At 36.2% G+C, this 25,107-nt stretch overlaps 3 protein-coding genes and 1 long non-coding RNA gene across 6 annotated transcripts in view; 2 read left to right on the forward strand and 2 right to left on the reverse strand.

The window, feature by feature from the left end:
- Window positions 1-3,225, reverse strand: part of LOC135847142 (uncharacterized) — a 29,358-nt gene extending 26,133 nt beyond the window's left edge. Inside the window, exon 1 of the mRNA XM_065366573.1 lies at window positions 3,012-3,225. The gene's annotated coding sequence lies outside the window, so the exon portion shown is untranslated. The remainder of the gene's footprint in view (window positions 1-3,011) is intronic.
- Window positions 3,226-10,563: 7,338 nt separating this feature from the next.
- On the forward strand, window positions 10,564-14,523 carry LOC135846930 (uncharacterized protein K02A2.6-like). Its single transcript, XM_065366293.1, has one exon. The coding sequence runs from the start codon at window positions 10,564-10,566 to the stop codon at window positions 14,521-14,523; it is 3,960 nt and encodes a 1,319-aa protein (XP_065222365.1).
- LOC135848502 (kelch-like protein 23) lies at window positions 14,039-22,351 on the reverse strand. 2 transcript variants are annotated; one of them, XM_065368418.1, is made up of 3 exons: window positions 22,217-22,351; window positions 19,691-20,526; window positions 14,039-16,240 (listed from the first exon to the last, which is right to left on the reverse strand). In XM_065368418.1, the coding sequence occupies exon 3, from the start codon at window positions 15,889-15,891 to the stop codon at window positions 14,689-14,691; it is 1,203 nt and encodes a 400-aa protein (XP_065224490.1). In that variant the 5' UTR covers window positions 15,892-16,240; window positions 19,691-20,526; window positions 22,217-22,351; the 3' UTR covers window positions 14,039-14,688. Both variants share the same exon structure in this region, with proteins under 2 accessions (XP_065224490.1, XP_065224491.1).
- LOC135848503 (uncharacterized) overlaps window positions 19,308-25,107 on the forward strand; it is a 66,468-nt gene continuing 60,668 nt past the window's right edge. The window contains exon 1 of one of the 2 annotated variants that reach the window (XR_010559367.1): window positions 19,308-19,328. This is a non-coding gene — a long non-coding RNA (uncharacterized LOC135848503). The remainder of the gene's footprint in view (window positions 19,329-25,107) is intronic. The other variant, XR_010559366.1, reaches the window with a different exon arrangement.

The raw sequence follows: 25,107 nt of genomic DNA on the forward strand, positions 1-25,107 counted from the left end.
ACGACTTCTGGTGGATTTCAAGTCATTTTACAGCCTTCAACGACTTTTTTGAAAATTACTGGAGCCTCCAGTAGATTTTTGAAACTTGAAATTTCCCCAAAATGTTATCAAACCAAGATGGAGAGTCGAAATTCATTCTGCACACTTATTTCAATACGCTACGAAGTTGACTGCTGGTGAATTTCAAGTCTTTTTGGAGCCTCCAGCAACTTTTTGAAAGGTTGTATGACGTTTTTTTGGAAAATTGAAATTTCCTAAAAGTAGCTGGAAGCTTCAAAACCATTTGAAACCACCATGTAGTCTGCGAAGTAAATTTCAGCTTGCAAACTCCATTTGATAAATTAATGTTGGGGAAATTTCAAGTTTCAAAAATCTACTGGATGCTCCAGTAATTTTCAAAAAAGTCGCTGGAGGCCCTAAAATGACTTGAACCCACCTGAAATCGTCTTCAGAGCGTGTTAAAATTGAAGTGTGGAGTAAATTTCAGCTTTCCATCTCCATTTGATGAAATTTTGTGAAAATTTAAAGTTACAAAAATCTGCTAGAGGCTCCAGGAATTTTCAAAAAAAGTCGCTGGTGGCCCTAAAATTACTTGAACCCACCTAAAGTCGTCTTCCGAGGGTGTTAAAATTGGAGTGTAGAGTAAATTTCAGCTTTCCATCTCCATTTGATGAAATTTTGTGAAAATTTAAAAGATTCAAAAATCTGATGGAGGTTTCAGGAATTTTCAAAAAGTCGCTGGAGCCTCCAAAACGACTTGAAAGTCACCTGCAGTACTTCGTACCGTATTGAAATTAGTTTTTAGAATGAATTTTAGCTTTACAACTCCAATTTGATGGAATTTTGTGGGAATTTCGAGTTTCAAAAATCTGCCGGAGGCTCCAGAACTGCTCAAAACAGGTTTAAACCGTTTCCAATCGATTTGGCATGTCGAAAATAGGGTATATCCCAAATTTCAGCTTTCTTGGTCAATTTGGTAAAATTTTGATTTTTTCCCTCATTTTTGGCCTAAATTCGATTTTCAATAATTCACCAAAAATCGAAAAACGCACTTTAGCACTTGAAATTTGGACAGGTGATAAATTTTTGCATGATCTTTCGATCTACCTTTGTAAAGTATGAAAAAGTTTGTGCAAGTCCTATGTTAAAACGCAAAATCTGCGATTTCGGCTGACCTGTCAATCAAAATGGCCGCCATTTTGTAAGTAAGGCCAACTTTTTTTTTTGGCAACTTTGCATTAAAATGTTCCTTAGGATGTCCCCTTTAAGAAAAATGTTGTCCCGGAGGATCGGCGGGGGGGGGGTGCAATTACTCCTATTGTCATATGCCGGACTAATATGTCTCCTCTAGAGACACCTCCAGAGCTCGATTTTTTGTCTTGAGTAACTTTCAACTCAAAATGAAGGTCACAGCTGAATTTGGTCAAAATCCTACAACATTTTTTTTTCGCAAATCACCTCAATAATTAAAATTATACTCACAATATAAAATTCACAGCTTCCAGTATTTCAAAAAATTGCCTTTCTCTGGTTTTTCACACTTTTTCTGGGCAATTTTCCCAAATTTCTAATATTTTCAAGCATCAACCACTCTCCAAACAGCGAAATGAGCAGGAAGTCAGATTTTTTCAAATCTTATGCAAAAGTTTATCAAGCTTGAATCATCGAGGAAAGAAATTTCCATCACTATACGATGAATGTAGGAGAATAGAATTCATCGTCATAATATATTGAAAATTTTCTAGTGTTTCGTGCGCACTTTGACAGCGATAAAAACACAAAAGTAACAAAAAAATATTGCAACACTAGACTATGGATGACAGGATCCCACAATGGTCAAACGGGAACAACAGTAAATTAAATCGAATTATTCGATGCATTTCTGGTAAGTATTTTAGAAATACTTGCAGGTAAAAATAACCAGCAAAAGCAATTAAACACAAACCAATCATCAACACAATAAGTATAATAGGTACCATATCATTTGTCCATACTACGGACCCTGACAGCTATATTGTATGTACATATGAAGTAAAGTAACTAGTCTACCTATTTGTTGAATGTTGAAGTACCTACTACCCACCTATGCCAGCCTTTTATATTTTTTTTTTCAAGACAGAGGTATTGTGGCGACTCGGCTACGCATTTACTATGGAATATGGATGCAGTCGAGGATCCAGATACTAATGATGGAAATAACAATAAAGTTGACAAAATCAGGGCAGGACAGGTTAGGGTAGAGGGTAAGCCATCCAGACAGGTATCTTTTTTGTTATTTCTGAATACATTTACAATGTTACTAATGTTAGGCTGGTACAAAGTACATTTTTATTATTTTATTCTAGGTATAGATTAATTTTCAAGATTTATACGAGATTTATGTTATTTTAGCAAGAAATAATAAGTACTTGAATTGTCAGAATCGGAACCACAAATAGAATCTGACTTGAGATTTTTTTCTAACGTGGAATTAACAGTATTGAGCATAAACCATCATGATATTGTAAGAGATTGAGATTTTACATTCACAGGATTCTTATAAACGATGCTCGATTGATCGTCATCTGTAAGGAAGAAATGTTTTTGAAGCTAAATTTCTCTCACAGAGTCGATGAGGATATCATTACTTAATCCTCTAGTTCGGTACCATATTATGAAATCTTAAACTGTGTTATTCGTTACAATATTGAATCCATGCTACAATTTTCATATAAAATTGTTCTTCAACGAGAGCAACAAAATAGTGTTTTCCACTTTCTATGATATGAATTGATAACTAACTCCTTCTAATGGTTGTGAATCATTCATCTTCTCATAGCACCGGCAGTACTAGCACCGAAAGGTTGATTGAGTAAACTGATTCACTTCTAGATAAATACACACATAGCTTTCATCGTTGTAACTTGACAATATTTCTGGTACATTATCAATCATGTACCAATTCTAAATTGTACAATATTATTATAATTATTAAGCATCACATGCATGATGAAATGTGTTTTAGAACTCACCGGTCACGAAGAGATGGAATATTCAGCAACGTTGAACGTAATATCGAGTAATGAAACCGGCATTCAGAAGAACATCCGTCGCAAAATATTAAACGTAGCACAAGTTTCTTAAATTGTGTTTTAAAAATTCAAAGATGAATGAAAAAATTCGTCAGGTTTACTTGAAAACTTTCAAACTTCTGATAAATTTTTCTTTCAACCAACTGTGGAAGAAAAACAATAACACGACAACTTTGTTGGCATTCAGGCCGAATACAAAAATCTTATGAGGCAGCATTTTTTTGGCTCGAGAAGTTGGCAGCATTGCGTCAATCAGTAGGTAGTGTATGTAGAGTAGGTACCATGTTGTTGGCCTTGTACCCCTTGTTGTTGTTGTTTGTTGTTTTTTTTTTCTACAAACTTGGATTAGAATAAATTTTCGTTTTATTTCAATTTTCAGGAGGCTAAAAATCAAAAAATCATTTTTCATTTTCAGGTTTTGTTGACTTTTTGAAAATCAAATCAAAGGACCACGGTCCTCGACCAAACAATGAGAAAAAAATCAAAATCTCATCAAGTCATCAAATTGACCTAGAAAGCTGAAATGAAATTTGGTTTGAACCTTGTAGTCCGGCATATGTCAATAGGAGTAATTGCACCCCCCCCCCACCGATCCTCCGGGACAATATTTTTCTTAAAGGGGACATCCTAAGGAACATTTTAATGCAGAGTTGCCAAAAAAAAAGTTGGCCTTACTTACAAAATGGCGGCCATTTTGATTGACAGGTCAGCCGAAATCGCAGATTTTGCGTTTTAACATAGGACTTGCACAAACTTTTTCAAACTTTACAAAGGTAGATCGAAAGATCATGCAAAAATTTATCACCTGTCAAAATTTCAAGTGCTAAAGTGCGTTTTTCGATTTTTGGTGAATTTTTGAAAATCGAATTTAGGCCAAAAATGAGGGAAAAAATCAAAATTTTACCAAATTGACCAAGAAAGCTGAAATTTGGGATATACCCTATTTTCGACATGCCAAATCGATTGGAAACAGTTTCAACCCGTTTTGAGCAGTTCTGGAGCCTCCAGCAGATATTTGAAACTCGAAATTCCCACAAAATTCCATCAAATTGGAGTTGTAAAGCTAAAATTCATTCTAAAAACTAATTTCAATACGGTACGAAGTACTGCAGGTGACTTTCAAGTCGTTTTGGAGGCTCCAGCGACTTTTTGAAAATTCCTGAAACCTCCATCAGATTTTTGAATCTTTTAAATTTTCACAAAATTTCATCAAATGGAGATGGAAAGCTGAAATTTACTCTACACTCCAATTTTAACACCCTCGGAAGACGACTTTAGGTGGGTTCAAGTAATTTTATGGCCACCAGCGACTTTTTTTGAAAATTCCTGGAGCCTCTAGCAGATTTTTGGAACTTTAAATTTTCACAAAATTTCATCAAATGGAGATGGAAAGCTAAAATTTATTCCACACTTCAATTTTAACACCCTCTGAAGACGATTTCAGGTGGGTTCAAGTCATGTTAGGGCCTCCAGCGACTTTTTTGAAAATTACTGGAGCCTCCAGTAGGTTTTTGAAACTTGAAATTTCCCCAACATTAATTTATCAAATGGAGTTTGCAAGCTGAAATTTACTTCGCAGACTACATGGTGGTTTCAAATGGTTTTGAAGCTTCCAGCTACACAATTTTAGAAAATTTAAATTTTCCAAAAAAACGCCATAGAACCTTTCAAAAAGTTGCTGGAGGCTCCAAAACGACTCGAAATGTACCAGCAGTCAACTTCGTAGCGTATTGAAATTAGTGTGCTGAACGAATTTCGACTCTCCATCTTGGTTTGATAACATTTTGGGGAAATTTCAAGTTTCAAAAATCTACTGGAGGCTCCAGTAATTTTCAAAAAAGTCGTTGAAGGCTCTAAAATGACTTGAAATCCACCAGAAGTCGTTTTCAGAGGGTGTTAAAATTGGAGTGTGGAGTAAATGTCAGCTTTCCATCTCTATTTGATGAAATTTTGTGAAAATTGAAAGTTTCAAAAATCTGCTGGAGGCTTCAGGAATTTTCAAAAAGTCGCCGGAGGCTCCAAAACAACTTGAAATTCACCTGCAGTACTTCGTAGCGTATTGAAAGTAGTTTTTAGAATGAATTTTAGCTTTACAACTCCAATTTGATGGAATTTTGTGGGAATTTCGAGTTTCAAAAATCTGCTGGAGGCTCCAAAACAACTTGAAATTCACCTGCAGTACTTCGTAGCGTATTGAAACTAGTTTTTAGAATGAATTTTAGCTTTACAACTCCAATTTGATGAAATTTTGTGGGAATTTCGAGTTTCAAAAATCTGCTGGAGGCTCTAGAACTGCTCAAAACGGGTTGAAACCGTTTCCAATCGATTTGGCATGTCGAAAATAGGGTATATCCCAAATTTCAGCTTTCTTGGTCAATTTGGTAAAATTTTGATTTTTTCCCTCATTTTTGGCCTAAATTCGATTTTCAAAAATTCACCAAAAATCGAAAAACGCACTTTAGCACTTGAAATTTGGACAGGTGATAAATTTTTGCATCTTTCGATCTACCTTTGTAAAGTTTGAAAAAGTTTGTGCAAGTCCTATGTTAAAACGCAAAATCTGCGATTTCGGCTGACCTGTCAATCTAAATGGCCGCCATTTTGTAAGTTAGGCCAACTTTTTTTTGGCAACTTTACATTAAAATGTTCCTTAGGATGTCCCCTTTAAGAAAAATGTTGTCCCGGAGGATCGGCGGGGGGTGCAATTACTCCCATTGTCATATGCCGGACTATTGGTTTCGATTTCGACCTCACAAGTCGATCGAAAGCAGTTTCAAACAGTTTTTAGCAGTTCTTCTGGAGCCTCCGGCACATTTTTGATTTTTTAGATTTGAAATTTCTACAAAAAATTTCCTAAAATGATGTTAGAAAACCGAAATTTATTCTGAACCCTAATTTCAAAATTCTGAGTGGGCTGAAGGCGGTTTCATTTCAAGTAATATTTTTGAGCCTCCAGCAATTTTTTTGGAAATTCCAGTTTTCCAAAAAAAACATCACAAAATTTGTCCATAGGTATCAACTTTAGCTCGTGTACTGGCGAAAGTTAAGATCAATGCTTCTTGGTGATCCACTTCACCACTTGACTGATTATACTCATCATTTTTTCCATGATTGGTGTGTTGCAATCTGTAATTATGTTTTTGTCCAGTGATTTACAAAGGTGTCCTTGCAACTTATCAATTTTGAAGAATATTATAAGCCCAAAGGCTAAAATTGGGTCGTCATTTCTAAAATTCTTGAAAAAAGCCGCATACAACTTACCTATCGAAATAGAGCGAAATTTCATCGTGATAAGTTCAAGTACTTCAACGGAAGTGATTTCTCAACGATTCTGAAAAATTTTGTTCCAAAAATTGGGCCATGTATTGATTTTGGAGATTTTTGAAAAAAAGTCATACTGTTGATCAAAAAGAGTTTACATTTTTGTAGAACATCAGATAGGTATTTCAATTACAACCTGTTTTGGCATTTTTGAAGAATTTTGGTTCCTAAAATTGAGTAAATTTTTCGGTTAGTCGTGAAAAAGTTTCTCGATTCGTTCAGGCCTGTTTGTTTTTCGCCTTTTCAAAATATGTATGAACTTTCTAAAACCTATCCAGACCCAGAGACGTGACGAAGTGATGTCTCGGAGAAAGGTGAGACTAAAATTTCCCCAATTTCTTCTCCAAATTTTCCCAAATTTTTACCTCAAATCCACCCCCTCCCCCTCACATGGATTTTTCCAGCTATTTAGACAGATACCTATTGTTTGAACGAATTTTAGAATGGGAGTTGAAAACAAAAGTGTTGTATGATTTTAAATTTTCAAAAACGTTCATTTTATGCAAAAATTTGAATTTTTCTATTGATTTGGTTGTGTTTCCAAAATTTTTCAAATTAATTTTTCCATCCTGGAAAATTTTTTAAAAATTACTCTTGGGCAAAAACTGTGAAAAATCGGTTGTTCGATGCACAAAATAAGATCATGATGCAAAAAGTTGATTTTCATGGATTCAACATTTCAGTTTTCAGAAAATTATAATATTTTCAAAAATAGGACTAAGGCTCGTGCGAAACGAGGGCAAAAGCTCTTAAAAATTCACAATTCGTCATTTTTTTCAGTACAAAATAGTTATTATGTTTTCAGAAAGAACCGATTTTGGCAAAAATTAGAAATTGTTTAGGAATTTTTGATGAAAAATATGATTTTTTTGGTAGGTAAGTATTTTAGCAAAAGTTTGGACTTTCTAGAAGTTTTTCATGACTGGAATAAAGAGACCTTATTTTGAGAAATTTCAAGTACAACAAAATTATTTTCTATGTGAAAAGTCAGTTTTTCTACTCTTCAAACTTTAGCCAGAGAATTAATCCGAGAATTTATTTCAGAAGGCCAAAAAGCTTTTTTCGAGTTTTGGTGAATTTTTGAAAATCAAATCAAAGGACCAAAAATGAGAAAAAGATAAAAATCAATATCTCATCGAATTGGCCAAGAAAGCTGAAATTTGGTTTGCATTGCACCCTTTAAATGTGCTAGATTTTTGGAAACCATCGAAGGAAAAATAAATTAAGAATTTAAAACGCTTTCGAATCTTAGATACACCGGATCACACGTTTTCATCTTGCTAACCAGTGGACAATTTTTTTGGGCTCTGGCCATTTTGAAAATTGAGGATTTTCAGACCACCTCCCCTTACTGTCCAACAATGAAAATCTAAAATAGGTACCTACCTACTTTCAGGCTTTTTGAACCCAAACCTAGAAAAAGGTGACTGAAAATTTTGTGCCTCAAAAAAGTCAGCTGGTTTGATGTTTTTTTCCCAGACTATTCCATGACCAACCAATCTCATTTACAATGTTTAATAGGTTCAAAGTGGCCACTGCCCTCATTCTAATTTTTCAAAAGGTTTCCTGACATTTTTTGGGTAGGTGAAATCTCAAGAAATTGTTGGAGGCTCCAGAACGGTTTAAAACCATCTCCAGTCAACTCAGCATGTTGAAATTAGACAGTAAAGTAAATATTATAGGTTTGCAACTTCCTCAGATACAAATTTGCAGAAATTTGGGCATTCAACAATTTTCTGAACGCTGCAGAACTGCTCGAAACCATTAAGCTGGTTATAATCGATTCGGCAGGTCAGGAAATAGGGTATATACCAACTTTTAGTTTTCCAAGTCAATTTGGTGAAATTTTGATCTTTATTTTTCAAGTGACCACTTCTGTGCTGAAAATTGCAATTTTCAAAAAATAAATTCAATCGCAAATCTGATTTATTTTTAGAAAATTCGGTGACTGGTTCAAAAGATGAGAAATTCTCTCTACTTTAGATTGATATGATTTTGAAAGCAGTAAATGTGATCTATGGCTTATCAGGTTGCATTTATTTTTTTTTTAATGGAAGAAAATACGAGCTTAAGGGAGTCACATTTGGGCACTTTAGCTTCCTAACCTGTAAATAAACGAGCTTTTTTGGGCTCGAGCCATTTTGAAAATTGGAGAATTTTGCTCAATTGCATTCTCAACCCAACTTGTTGACAATATTTAATAGGTATGAAATCACCCCTATACCCCCGCCCCAATCATTCAAAGTACGAATTAATGACTCATTAAGCACACACTTAGTACTTACACTTTTTTCACTATGGGTTGATTAGGTAAGTCGTGAAAAAAAAATAAAAAAATACATTGGGTATAGGTAAGGTACTCATAAAAAATTTATTTTTAACAATATTGACACACACAATGACAATACTATACCTAGAGCTCAATATTATAACAAGACATCATTCAAAATATGTACTAATGACGAGTAATCATCTAATCAAGTACCACGAATTTCAGGATTATGCGGTGTTGGAATATCGTAGAAACAAAATTTCCCTTTCTGGAACTCGTAGTTTCCCAATTTTTCTTTATATTTTTAAATTCTTCTTTTTCGCCGTATTTTTTATTTTTTTATTTTTTCAAATTTTGATATCCTCTTAGAATGAATAATGATGAAACGAAACTCTTCAATATTTTTTATATTTAACAAAAATGATCAAAAAAAAAAGGACTAAAATCTAAAGCCAAAAATTTCTTTCATCGCTAGGAAAATATGATGAAAAACACAAAACACGGATTACACACGGAAAAAATTTTTAATAAAAATTAATATTTCAGTATAGTAACCGGATCCCATTCAAAAATGATAGTGATTTTTACTCAGCCAAAAAATACATTTTACCTATAGAATTAGGTAAAATATATTACTCTCATAGTAAAAATCACAATATTTTTGAATGGGATCCGGTTACTGTGTGAAATACGAGTACTTAGTAAAAATTATCCATAATTTTTTTCCCCGTGTACATCAAGAAATAGCTCAGGATAATGTACACCTAAGTACCCTAAACAAAAGATAAAAAAAATTAAAAAGCAATCAACCCATGGACATGAATATTGTCTCGAACGAGTTTTCATTTTTGTCAATTTTCTCCTTGAATTTCCCATTTCTTCAGTTTCCCTGGCGCTTCTAATTACCCTCGCGATTCTGTTTTCCCTCACGTTTCCATTTTCCACCTCGGAATCTGCCACGATAACGGGAATTTCCCACGATATCCCAGCACTGGGATTATGGATACCTATAAAATTTCCATAAGGAAGATATTTATCAAATGACAATGATGATTCAGACTTCAAAAGTGGCCACTCCTTCTTCAACGTCCAAGTTCGATTCGTTGCAGAGAACTGGTATAATTTATTAATAGACACGTAAAGCATTTCATCAGCTTCATTTTGGCTAACGATGGAATGTTCCTTATTGACTCCACTTTCGTAACCGTATGGCAACGAACGAATCTTTTTCCAAAATCGCGTCTCCTTATCAAATCGAAATAAACATCTTCGAAACAGCGCAGCCAAACCGTAATTGTTCAAGAAAACCAATTCACGTATCACTCTATCTTCTTTTTTTTCGTAATTAGAGCACGATTCGTGGCGACGAAACAAATTTGGCATTGGCACAGAAATCCACTGATTTTGCGGAAAATCATAAACTTGGACCTTATAAGTGGTTGTGGTATCAGTTCGAGATGTCTCGTACATTCTGTACAGTTTACTTCCATCGCTTGCGAAAGAAATTCCAATTTTATTCGGCAAAGAAGCTGAAAACCACTTCCAACGGTTAAATTCGAACGAATATTTCAGAACCTCGCCATCTTCGAAGCAGCAGTAAATTTCATCGCGGCAATTCAACAAAGTATATTTCAACTCATCGCGGTATGATTCTCCATCTTTCATTTTAAAAAGTCGACGATCCGATGCCAAAGAGTATAACTTTTTCGATTGTGGTAAATATCCCCCCTTCAGAAAGCCAAATATACGTAATTTTATCGTTATCTTTAGAACGTATTTTATGCACATTGTAAATATGTATTCTGTTTAATTTCGTATAATTAAAGTGAGTTTTTAAATGTGAGTATGTGAATTTAATTCGTGTACGATTACCACAAATGGCGACGAGGTGAACTGAGGATGTCCGATCCGAGGTTAATTTTACCTTTTTCGGTTCGGCAGATGTCGAATGCCGATGAATGGTCAAGATGGAAAGATACGCTGGAGTTTTATTTTACTGCTAAGAATATATCTAATGCAAAAAGAAAACAGGCGGAACTTCTCTTACTCGGTGGACCAGAAATCCAAGACATCTATTATTCGTTCCCGAAAGATACTCCTATTCCTGCTGACTCTGACGAGTACAACTTTACGCTCTCTCGGTTGGACTCCCAGATAGAACCGAAAAGCAATAAATGGTATGAACGTCATGTGTTATCAACTTTAAAACAAGGAAAGGGTGAAACGTTAACGGCTTTTATCACCCGGCTCCGAAATCAAGCTAAGTTATGTAGCTTTGCGAGTACGTTTGTAGACGAGGCTGTCCAAGGTCAGTTAATAAACGGTTGCAGTTCAGCTGAAGTACGTACCGAGCTCATGAAACAAAAGGAAGACGCAACGTTGGCCGATTTTGAACGTGTAGCTCGAACGCTTGAAACTGTTACTTCTCAATCTTCTGCGATGGCTAGTGGTGAGTTCAATTCCACGCAAGTTAACGCAAATACGAGCAACGTATGCCGAATTCCTGACAAGAAACGAAATTCTAAAGGGAAAAAGTTTCAAAGGGAACCTTCCAAACGAGCTTCGAGTCCCGATCGCGATAATACGGATCGATGTTTTTGCTGTGGTCATTCCGGTCATCGAGCGAAAGATCCTAAGTGCCCTGCACTGAAAGCTGTATGCGGAAAATGTAAGAAAAACGGTCACTACAGTAAGGTTTGTCATTCATCCACAGCTGGCCAATCTAATTCGAGTTCGCGTGATAAAAATGAGCAGAGAAAGGAGTCAGTGAAGAAAGTTACTCACGAAGATATATTCTGTGTTCGAAATGATTCATCAGACGAGATCGAAGAATGGGTACCATGTCGCATCGGTAATATTGGTACTAAAATGTTCGTTGACTCCGGTGCTTTGTATACGATGTTATCGCGGAAACAGTGGCGGAAATTGAAACGAAATGGCGCTCAGTTTCAAGGTTTTGTACGTAACCCTGAAATAAATTTCTTCGATGCTACTGGCGAAAAACAGTACACTGTTGCGTTTACTGTTCAAGCTGAAATTCAATGCAACGATCAGACCGTTATATCTGAAATAGTTGTCGTTGAAGAAGATATTCAATCGTTATTGGGTCGTCAAGATGCTAAAGCCTTACAAGTACTTCGTGTTGGTTTGAATGCATGTAAAGATACCCGAATTCGCGCTATTCCGAACCTGATGAAACCATTGGGTAAATTGAAAAATTTTCAATTACATATTCCGATTGACGAGTCTGTTCCACCTGTAATTCAACCATTTCGACGCATTCCCTACGCACTTCGAGCTAAAGTTGAGAAACAAATCAACGAATTACTAGAAGCTGATGTTATCGAACGAGTTGAAGGGCCCTCACGTTGGGTTTCGCCGATTGTTCCAGTAGCTGACGGTGAAGACGATATTCGATTATGCGTTGATATGAGAAGAGCAAACGAAGCGGTTCTAGACGAGAAATTTCCCCTCCCTGTGATGGATGATTTAGCTCCGTTGTTAGCTGAGGCTACGGTATTCAGCAAGGTCGATCTTATCAGAGCTTATCATCAAGCAGAATTAGACGAAGAATCGCGAGAAATTACCACGTTCATCACGCACCTGGGTTTATTTCGATACAAACGACTCATGTTCGGTCTCACCTGCGCTCCAGAGATGTTTCAACGAATTCTCGAAGGTGTTTTAAGCGGTCTAATTGGTGTATTCAACTTTATCGATGATATTTTCGTATTCGGTAAAACGCAAGAGGAGCATGACTTAAATCTTCGAAATCTACTTCATTGTTTAGAAGAACATGGACTGACAATAAATCCGAAGAAATGTCAGTTTCGTATGAATGAAGTTACGTTCCTGGGTCATATTATCAAACCTGGTGTAATCCAACCTGGTTTTGATAAAGTTGCTTCCATTAAAGAATTTCGATCTCCAGAAACACCTGAAGAACTACGAAGTTTTATTGGATTAGTTTCATATGTTGGTAAATTTATCCCACATTTATCAACTGAACTTGACCTGTTACAACGTACTGCTCGTGAATCGCCATTCAAATGGGACGCAGCTGATGAACAAGCGTTCGTTCATATTCAGTCACTTCTTAGTGATGAAACTCACCTCAGCTTGTTCGATCCTACGTTAACATCCATCGTAATGGCAGATGCGAGTCCGGTGGGTCTAGGAGCAGTACTTTTACAACGAAAAGGTGACGAGGTACGTGTTATCTGTTACATAAGTAGATCGTTATCAGCAGTCGAGCGTCGGTATTCGCAGACGGAGAAAGAGGCGTTAGCCCTTGTTTTTGCCGTTGAACGATTAAAAATATACCTGCTTGGACGAACATTTGAGTTAGTGACAGATCACAAACCCTTACAGACGATTTTCGGTACAAGGTCAAAACCATGCGCTCGTATAGAGAGATGGGTGCTACGGATGCAGGGATTCAAGTATGTTATTCGATACGCTCCTGGTAAAAATAATATAGCTGATCCTCTTTCTTGTTTACTTCAAACATCCGCAGCTACGCACACTATCAACGATATGTACGAAAAAAATCTTATCAATTTCGTGACCCAGTTGGCTCCAAAAGCTGTAACTTTACGTGAAATTCGAAAAGCGACTGAAAATGACCCTGAATTATCAAAAATATGCGATAGTTTAATTTCGAATCAAGAAATTAAATTAAAACCCTTCTCCGCAATAGCTTCAGAATTGTGTGTCGTCGAAGGTGTTCTTCTTCGTGGTGTTCGAATAATTGTACCAGCGGAATTACGCGATCGAGTGTTACAAAATGCTCATGAAGGGCACCCTGGTATCAATAAAATAAAAGACAGGCTACGTTCGAAGGTATGGTGGCCGAACATCGATAAACATGCTGAAACGTGTGTCAAAACGTGTGATACATGTCAAAAAGTTGGCAAACAGATTGTTACTGATCAAATTTCACGTCGTGACTTTCCTGATGGTCCCTGGCAGCAGCTCGCGATCGATTTCAAAAGTTTGCCGGATGGCAAAGAGTTATGCGCAGTTGTTGATTACTTCTCCAGGTATGTCGAGGTGAAAATTATGAAAAGTACCACTGTCGAGGATACTACTGCTTTTCTCGACGAATTATTTGCTAGACACGGAATACCTTCAACTATAACCTCTGATAACGGACCTCAATTTCGAAATAAATTTGAGGAATATTTACGTTCGTTAGGCATTGCTCATTACACTTCGTGTCCGTATTGGGCAAGAGCTAATGGTGAAATTGAACGCCAGAATCGGTCCTTGCAAAAGATCATTAAAATTGCAGTGTTGGAGAAGAAGGATATTCAGTCTGAGCTAAATAAATACTTACTTATGTATCGTTCAACACCCCACTCAACTTTGGGGAAAAGTCCTGCTGAGCTTTTATTCAATCGTCGAATTCAAGATAAGCTACCTACCCTTCGGCCATTCGTTGAGGAAGCGGAGGTTCGCGAGAAAGATCGGCTGAATAAAAGTAAATCGATTATGGCGAGTGGAAAACCTCTTCCGCTCAATCAGAAACTTCAAGTTGGTGATGAAGTTTTAATCGAACGTCCGTTTACCAAAAATAAGTTTCAAAGTAAATTCGAAGATGAAATAGGCGTAATCGAAGCGATAAATGGTCCGGTTGTTAATATTGCAACGCCTACGAAAAATATTCAACGTCATGAAAATCAAGTCGAAAAATATACTCGTGCAACGCCTGCAACTCCTACAACTCCGGTTCCAGATAATGTTCCTGTGTCAGAACCTGTCTCCGATCAAGCTAATGATCCGCCGGAAGAACCTTTACTTCGCAGGTCATCGCGAGTTTCAAAACCCCCAAAATGGCTTGAGAATTTTCAAAATTAAAGGAGGGTTGTGGTAAATATCCCCCCTTCAGAAAGCCAAATATACGTAATTTTATCGTTATCTTTAGAACGTATTTTATGCACATTGTAAATATGTATTCTGTTTAATTTCGTATAATTAAAGTGAGTTTTTAAATGTGAGTATGTGAATTTAATTCGTGTACGATTACCACATCGATGATAAACTATAGATGTAAAAAAAGGACATTCTGCACATACTACAGAGTATGAACAAGTTATCTTTCACAATGGTTGCTGCCATAGGATATTTTACATTGCAGAACACGAAATCTTTCCGAACCGGGTCATTTATGGAAAGACGAAATGAAACGAGTTCATCCCATTCTGCGCTGTATATTCTGAATACTCTTCCCTCGTGCGATGTCACGAATACCGGAAGATCAGTTTTTCGCTTCTTCGTTTCATCCTCAGAAAATACAGCGAAAGGTAGAACCGAAGTTGAAGAAAGAACTTCCCATATCTTGTTTTTGACAAAATCTTGCGTGCATTGCTTCCAATTCGAAGGATTTTCGATACAATAATCGTCAGAATTTGCTTCGCGATTTCGACTTATTGCGAATGCAATTCGAAGTACGAGGCGATATCGATTTTCCACATCGTGTACGACCCATTTCGAGCAAATATCCAGCAGATCGTGCGGATCATTAAAATACAAATCATTCGACAGTAGCATATTTTCTAAACACTCGTATGCTACGCTACAAAACAATTTCACGTCCACCTCGGGCCACTGCATCATGTATTGTACTAGGTAGATTGTATTTAGAACCTCGTGATACTGGAAATTTTCAAGAGAAAGAATCAGAATTTCTTTGACATCTGATGAACTCATCTTGTCAAGCCGCCACGTTATCAAACTAGGTATACATTCTTCGACTAATTTCTCAATTTTAAACGTATCGCTCGCTTTCAACACACTCACAACGTTTTCGTTCTTAATGTCTGTTATATTGAAGTAAATGTAATCGATAATCACTTCGAAAGTTTCTTGATCAACCTTATCAAACAAATAGGCATCATTTTCATCGATCGAATTGGTCCCTTCAGGCAAGGTGATCGCCTTGAAAAGGTCTGCAAACTGTGGCAAATTATCTATTTTAGGCCACGAGTCGACGATATATTCGGATAGAAGAAGTCGATTCACATCTTTGTAATCGGCGTGTACGTGAGTGAAATTTAATAATTCAATTCCATCTTTGTCATCGATGTCTTTGGAATTGGACTGTATCCATTCGCAACATTGATCTTTCAAACTATCGATTCTTAAAGCATGGACTGCTTTGAATAAGCGAACGATACTGTCACATGTCGGTTCTATTTTTCCCAAGTATATGTGGTCAACAATCATGTCGAATGTGGCTGCATCGATTTCATCTAGCGAATATATTTTATCCTTACTCGGAGGGCTCGGTGGTATTCCTTTACATTGTGCAGCTAACTCGGAGTACTCTTTGGAAAAGATTTCCTCGAAATACTCACACTTTAACTTCAACACAGATCGATGAAGTTTGTAAACTTTTCCATCAGCTTTGACTGTGACGTCGTAAAAGTTGCTATTCTTCAAGAACAATTCCAACTTCTGTTCACGACTGGATAAGATGCGGTGGTCTTCTTCGAAATGGTGGGTGGATCCACTTCTACAATAAAATTATTGCATTCAGCGCACGGACATAGTGTCTTAATTGTCTCCACAGTGTCTGAAAAAAAATCAAATTAACAATATTAGGAATAAGAATACAAAAAAATATTTCTACAGATAAACTTTATAATCCCATACTTGAGTATACACCTTAGAAAGACGTATGTGTCTTTACCAGACAAAAGGGACTCGAAGGGAATCAATGGTCGAGGACCCCAAAATACACCACCGTCCATAATTTCAGGTGTTGAAATCAATGTTTCGATTCTTTGAAATTTTATAAAAATAATTTGGGACTGAAAGTGAAGAAAAATTTTCGTCAACGATTATTTTGTAAGAAATGAAAATCCACTGGAGGCTCCAGGATGGTTCATCAAAATTAGCCTACAAACGAAAAAGTAACTTCGATTATAAGTTACTTACAAGGGAACCTCTTGAGGTGTCCGCCTCCGATTTGAGCGGAACCGCGATTTTTGGAAAGAGCATGCTCTAAAACCTCCAAATCCAAATTTCGCCATTTCCAGCCATTCTGGAGCCTCCAGCGCTATTTTTCAATTTCTCCAGAATTTTGAATTTGCTCCAGAAGGCGTGAATATGAAGTTGAACAGCTAAACATCGAGTTGTGTGTTATACTCGACTTGTTTAACGAATTTATCCACATTTGAGCCGATTCTGGAGCGGACACTTCAAGAGTGCTTTTTTGACCAGCTTTTTTTAAAAATAAAAATACCTATCCAAAAACCAAAAATTCCTCATTTGTGAGAAAACTTTTGAAATTTGCGCGAATCTCAGTATTTCGCCAATAATTAACCACACGAGAGCGAATTTCGCCATTTCCAGCTATTCTGGATACTGCAGCGCGATTTTTCAATTTCTCTAGAATTTTCAATTTGCTCCAGAAGGCGTGAATATGAAGTTGGGCAGCTAAAAATCGAGTTGTGTGTCATACTCGAATTGTTTAACGAATTTATTCACATTTGAGCCGATTCTGGAGGGGACATCTCAAGTGTGGGTTTTTGACCAGCTTTTTTCATAACAAAAATATCCAAAAAATGAAGGGAGACCCAAGGAAGGCTGGAAATACCGAAATTCGCTCTCGTGTGGTTAATTAATGACAAAATACAGTGATTCGCGCAAATTTCAAAAATGTTCTCACAAACAAGGAATTTTTGGTTTTTGGATATATTTTTTTTTTGATGTTTTTATTTTGAAAAAAAGCTGGTCAAAAAACCACTCTTGAGGTGTCCGCTCCAGAATCGGCTCAAATGTGGATAAATTCGTTGAACAGGTCGAGTATAACACACAACTCGATTTTTAGCTGCCCAACTTCATATTCACGCCTTCTGGAGCAAATTCAGAATTCTGGAGAAATTGAAAAATCGCACTGGAGGCTCCAGAATGGCTGCAAATGGCAAAATTTGGATTTGGGGGGTTAATATCAGTTTTAGGACTTATTTTGAACATTTCTACTGATCAAGTACCTACGTACTTTTTTAAAAAAAGCACAAATCACCAAAATAGTCAATTTTGGATTTTCAAAAATTCGCCAAAAATCGAAAAATGAACTTGGGCAGCTGAAAATTTGGATTTGGAGGTTTTAGAACATGCTCTTTCCAAAAATCTCGGTCCCGCTCAAATCAGAGGCGGAAACCTCAAGAGGTTACCTTGTTAGTAGGTGAATCGGATCTTAGCTCAGATTTTGAAAATATTCACAAGATATCTTTGGGCCTTGGGGACCAAAAAAGAGTTTTAAAGTTGAAAAAATTTCACCCAACTCTCCTCCCCTCTCCACAAAACGCAAAAGTGGTTTTCACGCAGTCTCGACTAAGTATACCTAAATTCATTCGAAACCTTCATTTTGAATTTAAATTAAGGCCATTCCTTGTCAATTCGACCAAAAAGTGGTTAGGGGGGGGGGTTGGCGACTTTTTTGAAATTTTTCCTGTGGAAATACCTTTTTGACGTGAAGGGAGTGACCAATGGCGCAAATCGCAACCCTCTAGCCCTTTTTCAATGGCTTTTAGGGGATTTCATATTTTTCAGTGAACTTGAAGTATGTAGGTAGTGAAAAAGTAGTGATTATCGGTCAACAAATTCCTGTAGACACCCTGATAAAGAAGTTGATAAAAATTACACTTGTAGCAAAAAAATTAAAATTCGTTTATTTTTCTGCTATGCTGAGTGTAATTTTTCTATCAACTTTTTCATGAAATACGTCAGAAAGAGGTCAAAATAAGACAACTGAATTTTGAACTTTTTTTGGTGTTTGGAATTGAAAATAGAATTTTTTCGAGTTTTGATTCTCTTTGTGACGAGTTCATTTTATCGAGTGAAAGAATTTTCTCAACTGTTTCAGGGGATACGTAAAAATAGGGGTCAAATGGGTCAACTTCGTCAATCAAAACTATTTTTCGTGTTTCAAATCAAAAAATCAACTTTTTTCGCAAACTTTCAATTTTGTAAAATCGACTTTGCGACATAGTGCCATCCCAATTTTTTAACATGTTGTTCAGCGTGAAATGTTGTCTTTAATATATTTTTTTCAGAATTTTTAAGATTCGGAACGATATGAAAACTACGTTTTGAAACTTTTCGAGCTAATTTTTCGTACGAAAAAAAGCGGCAACACTGATTTTTATGATATCACCAAAAAGCCTTTCAAAACCCCTAACTATTTGAAAAAGTTTCATTTTTGGTTGGTATCGCGGTTATCGAGTAATCCACTGCTGAAATGGATGATATTCTAGGTTCACTGAAAAATTCAATAGCCTCCGGTTGCCTTTAAAAATGCGCCAGAGGGCTGCGATTTGCGCCATTGGTCATCCCTTCGAAAGGTCTCTCCACAGGAAAAGTTTCAAAACTTTTTTTTGGTAGAATTGACGTGGAATGGCCAATTAGTAACGTAGAAACAATTTAAGTTTTAGAATTGCCCTTAAAAAGTAAAAATAAATATGGGTCACCAAAGGGGTCATTTTGTAAAAAAAAAAATGTCAGCAAAACAACAGTGAATTGCAGCATTTTCATCTTGAAGCTTTTCTTTGGGAACTGAAGAATCCGAAAACTCGCTGACAGCTTCAGAATCAGAACAATTCGAAACTATCTTTATTATAATCGACTACTCTTGTAGGGGGGGGGGGGGGGGTGGGGTGAAAATACCGTGCAAACCGAATTTCAGATTTCTAGACTGATTTGGTAAAATTACCTATAATTTTCCCCCATTTCTATAGCCCCAATTTGAATTTTGAAAATTTTAATAATGAAACGATGGATTCCAGCTATTGAAATTTTGTACCTCTATCGATTCTTTTTTGCCCAGTACAAAAATTGTTATGCCAGTCAGAGTAGGTACTTTCTTGTCAGGGTTGATGTGAAAAAAAATGATTAGTTCGATTCCCAACAATCTGCTTGGTTACCAATCAAACCATACAGAAGCAACAATGACAAAATTTCACAAATGAATCAGACTAGGCCAACTTATTCAATATTTACGATATAAAATGTTACCTACCAGCGTCTGGGCAACGGATTTCCCCACAATACATCATCAATTTATGAATGTACGTTGAAATTGAATTTTGGTTCAGGTGCTCTTTATTGGAGAACAATTCCAAGTTGAAATCTTGACGAGAAATCTCATTTGAAATGTTAAATCTGAATTTAGCAGCATTCACAAGATATACAGCATGGTGCAATCGATTTTCCACATCGTGACAGATCCATCTGGCGCACAATTTACTAACTGTTCTGAACGGAGTATTATAAATCGATGCATCTCCGTTCGAAATAATTTTGATAATGTGATCAAACTTGATTGAAAGAATTTCATCACGATCTTTCAGCTCTTCCAAATGTTCGGCCAGATGGTAAAACACAATTGGTAATAAATACTCGTATTTTGCATCATCCGCAATGAAATAATATAACTGGAAAATATCCTTATTGAGATCACTGAAATCCAACTCTTTAGCTGCGAAGGATTTATACGTTTTTGGATCGATATGCATCTGAAGATAATCCATAGCCATCAACAAGGATACGAAATTATCGGAGTTAAGAACAGATTTCAATTCTTCGCCATAAATCACGCCAACAACGGCGGAAAATGTGTCGGTGTCCATCAGTGGGAGTTCTATCAAGTCGCTGTTTTTATCGCTGTAATCTTCGGTGAATAATTTTTCAAAATATGCCGACTTCAAAGCCAGCTGCAGCCGGTCCAGGTAGTAAATGTCTTCGTCGACTTTGACCATAACATCTTTGTACTGACTTCTGATCAAGGTCTTTGGATTATGGTGATCAGCTGCTGCTTCGATTGATTCTTCGGCACTCATGTTTTGCGATTTTGTTCTGAAAAATTAAAAAAGAATTTATATTTAAAATACGAGGTCGTCCATTTGAAAGGTTTAATATTTGAAAAATGTGGAAGAATTTTCAATTTTTTTTTTTCTGGTCTGAACTGACTGAGGAATAATTGGGAGAATACCTGGATCTGATAAATATTTCAACGAAAATGTTTTTCGAGCATTTTTAAACTTGGAACATGATTTTTTAGGATTTTAAAAAAAAATATCACGCGATCTATCAAATTGAGTTGAAATTTCAGCAGAAAATCAAAAATTTGCATCGTCATTTTTTTTTTAGAAGTTTTGAAACGTTTTGAACCAGAAATTGGTCCAGATTTTCAGGGTTTTTGAAAAATGTAAGTGCCATATGACCCATCAAAGTGGTTGAAAAATGTTGCCAGAGAACTAACAATTTCCATCGATACTTTTTTTGGACAGTTTTGAAGGACTTTACGAGCAACAATCATTGAGTTCATCAATATTGAAACTTTTGAAAAAGGTGTCACGCGATCCATAAAAATTGGTTAAAATTTCAGCAAGAAATCAAAAAATTTTTGGAGCAGTTTTGGAATATTTCAAGCTGGAAATTGGTCGATATTTTTAGAATTTTTGAAGAAGGTGTGCAACGTTTCGAAATGGGCTATAATCTTGGAAGTAAATCAAATAACAATTTTATCAATAGCTAGGTACCTTTTCTGACTAATTTTTCAACATTTTAACTTTAAAAATTAAATGTGCCCGAGTTTTGGAAACTATTGAAAAAAGGACGTAATAGTTTATCGATGTGGGTTGAAGCCATACGAAAAAATCAATTTACATATGCCAGCTTTTTATGCTTATTTTTCAAGACACATTAGGAATCAACTTCCTGTCAGTTTCCTCTTTTGCAGTCATTAAGGTATTTTGGCGACTCGGCTACATATTTACTATGGATGCAGTCGAGGATCATAACAATACAGTCGACAAAATCAGGGTAGGGTAGGGTAGAGGGTAAGCCAGCTAGACAGGTATCTTTTTTGTTATTTCTGAATACAACAATACATACAATGTTAGGCTGGTACAAAGTACATTTTTATCATTTTATTCTTGGTATAGATAGTTTTCAAGATTTATACGAGATTTATGCTATTTTAGCGAATATCCGCTCAAAATTCGCTCCATTATGATTAAATACTCGAAAGAACTTTGCGATACTTATGCTGAATTCAGGTCAGAAACAATACTCGAATTGTCAGAACGAGATTCACGAACAGAATCTGACTTGGGATTTTTTTCTATCGTGGAATAATTGAGCATGAACCACGATGAAAATAAAATATATAAGAGAATTACATTCAAGTACGTTCACTGAATTTTTATCAAGGATGCTCGATTGATAGTCATCTTTAAGGGAGAAACGTTTTTGAAGCTGAATTTCTCTCACAGAGTCGATGAGAATGTCATTAATCTAGTTCGGTACCATATTATTGAATCCATGCTACAATTTTCATATTTCATTTTTGATTTTCTACGGTACCATAGGAATTGATAACTAACTAGGTACTTCTACCCCTGATTTTACTTCTACAATCCAGATATGAAAAATATACTATAGGTAACTTGGTAGTTGGTATTATTACTGGTACCTACATTATCAATTATTATGTACCAATTATAAATGCATGATGATTGATGAAATATGTTTGAGAACTCACCAGTCACGAAGAGATGGAATATTCACTAGCGTAGAACGTAATATCGAGCAATGAAACTTGGAATTCAAAAGAATATCCTTCGCAAAATATAAAACGTTGCTCAAAAATGAATGAAAAAATTCGTCAGGTCTACTTAGAAACTTTCAAACTTCTGATGAATTTTTCAACCAACTGTAGAACGAAAAGGGAGAGGGACAATAATAACACGACAATTTTGTTGGCATTCAGGTCGAATAAAAAAATCTTATGAGACAGCATTTTTTTGGCTCTAGAAGTAGGCAACATTGCGTTAATTGGTAGATATTCCATGTTGTTGTTGTTGTTGTTGTTGTTGTTTTTTCAACTTAGATTATTCAGGAGGCTAAAAATCATTTTTCAAAGGCTATAGGTGGATAAGTATGGCGAATTTGCCCCCGAGAGTTTCAGGGTTGATATTTGCATGGAAGGTGGGTACCCTTGAGCACCTTCCGTCACGAAAGTTTCAGATCCCCAGACCCCCCCCCGTTTTTGAGAAACCCCACATTTTCTGAAATTATAATAGAATTTTTTTCTCAGCCCCATGTGAACCGATTTTTTTAATTTTTTGGTATGTTGTGAACATCTATAGGTAAAAGGTATCCTCACAAAAATTTTCGCCCCCCTCCCCCCACATTTCCCCCTCAAAATGACGTTTTTCAGCTTTGTTTGCCTGTTTTAGCGATGACCATGATTCGGCACAAAAATGCGAATAGCATTTTTAAGTGTGTTTTTGACCCCTAAAAAACATATATTTTTTTCAAAAAAAAATGTTTGGTGGGTCGTGGTCAAAAATTGAAAAAACTTACAAAGGGGGTGAAAATGGATTCTGGTGTAAATTATAGTTTTTGGTAAACGAGGTGTCGTTTCCATATGAATCGAACCCTCCGAACACGAATATGACGCCCAATTTTATGCTACCCTCAACCACACCCCTCCAGTGCCTCTGCCCCCACCTCAATGTTCACAATTATATTAAAAGTTGAGCTTTATAATAATATTGGTGTCGTTTTCATATGAATCAAACACCTCGAACACGAATATCAAGTCAAATTTTATGCTACCCTCATCCACGCCCCTCCGATGCCTCTGCCCCCACCTCAATTTTTACTTTATTATAAGTAGAGCTATTTTCATAATATTGGTGTCGTTTTCATATGAATCAAACACCCTGAACACGACATTCGTCCAATTTAGCTCTACCCTCATTTACACCCCTCCAATACCTCTGCCCCTACTTCAATTTATAATATTTTAAAAGTTTTGATATTTTCATAATGTTGGTGTCGTTTTCATATGAATCGAACCCTCCGAACACGAATATGACATTCAATTTTACGCTACCATCATTCACACCCCTACAGTGCCTCTGCCCCACCTAAACAATACTTACATTTTTTAGCTAACTCCGATCAATCTTCGACCAATAATTATACTTCAAATCAAATCAATTACTATTAAAAGTATGTTTCGCGAAGGTTGAAAACTCAACGACATACAAAAATTACTAAAAAGAAGTAAAAGAATGACCATCGCAAGTTTCAAACTTTAACAAACAAGGTTTCCATTCGTACCAAAACGACACCAACATTATGAACATAGTTTTACGCGTTTTAAATATAGACCGGACAAATAGCAGTTTTAAAAAGGAAAAAATTGGCACATCAATTTTTTCTTCGGGAATGTGTTCAGATGAACCCCCTGAACTACCAAAAAAAAAACCCGACCCTCCTACCTTTGGAGCTAATTTTTTTAGGGGGCTAAAACCGGTTGCGATTCGCGTTTTTTGCGTTTTACTCCGTAAATATTAGGTTTACGATAAAAACTACCATGACAAAAAATGTTCCCCTTCAAATTCTCGATAATTTGATGCTACTCTCGATACCCATCGCTCAAGGGGGTGCCTAAAAAAAGGAGTGGAAAGGGTAGGTGTTTCAAAAAAATGTAAGTCCAGTAAATTAATCAAAATTACCATCTTAATATTATTCGTTTTCGCTCAATTTTTGTTTACAAAGTCTACACACCCAACTACTAATCAAACCACCATTGATTGGTCTTCAACCCTCCCCGGGGGTTGGTGGGGGGTGCTTGATTTTTCAAGTAACACACTACTGAATCATGTATTCGAAAAACGAATCTGGACGTGCGATATATCGAAGAGTATGTTTTCGAGGTCGCTTAATACGAATATGAACTTATTTTCTGGGTCTAATCCCTCAACGCCCCTCTGTGCCCCAAAAAGGGGGTCAAAATTTTGAAAAATCGCGAAAAGTCGAGTGATATATCGAATGGTATGTTTTCGAAATCGCTGAGTACGAATATGAACTTATTTTTTTGGGCCAACCCCTCGAAGCCCCCCTGTGCCCCAAAAAGAGGGTCAAAATTTTGAAAAATCGTGATAAGTCGAGTGATATATCGATTGATATGTTTTCAAAGTCGCTGAGTACGAATATGGTATTATTTTTTTGGGCCAACCCCTGGAAGCCCCTCTCTGCCCCAAAAAGAGGGTCAAAATTTTGAAAAATCGCGATAAGTCGAGTGATATATCAAATTTGTAGCCTACTCACTTGTTCTATTTTTAAATCATGAAACAAAACTTTTGAGACTTCCTTCTGAAAAAAATTGACGTATTTTTGGGAGAAAATGGTTTGTCTCTTCATATTATAACTAAAAATTTTTGCTATTTTTATTTATTATTTCTTCTTCGTCGTCTTCTTCTTCTTTATTTTGTTGAAAATATGAATGTCTAAAAATTTTCTACCAAGTGATGATAAATTTCAGGGGGAGGGGGGGAGACATCAAAGCATCTGAAAATTTTGATTTAAAAAAAAAAGTCGAAATGCTTTTTGAATTAGTGAAAAAATAATATTGAACCC

Source organism: Planococcus citri, chromosome 5 (assembly GCF_950023065.1).
Source record: "Planococcus citri chromosome 5, ihPlaCitr1.1, whole genome shotgun sequence".
Lineage (NCBI taxonomy): Eukaryota > Metazoa > Arthropoda > Insecta > Hemiptera > Pseudococcidae > Planococcus > Planococcus citri.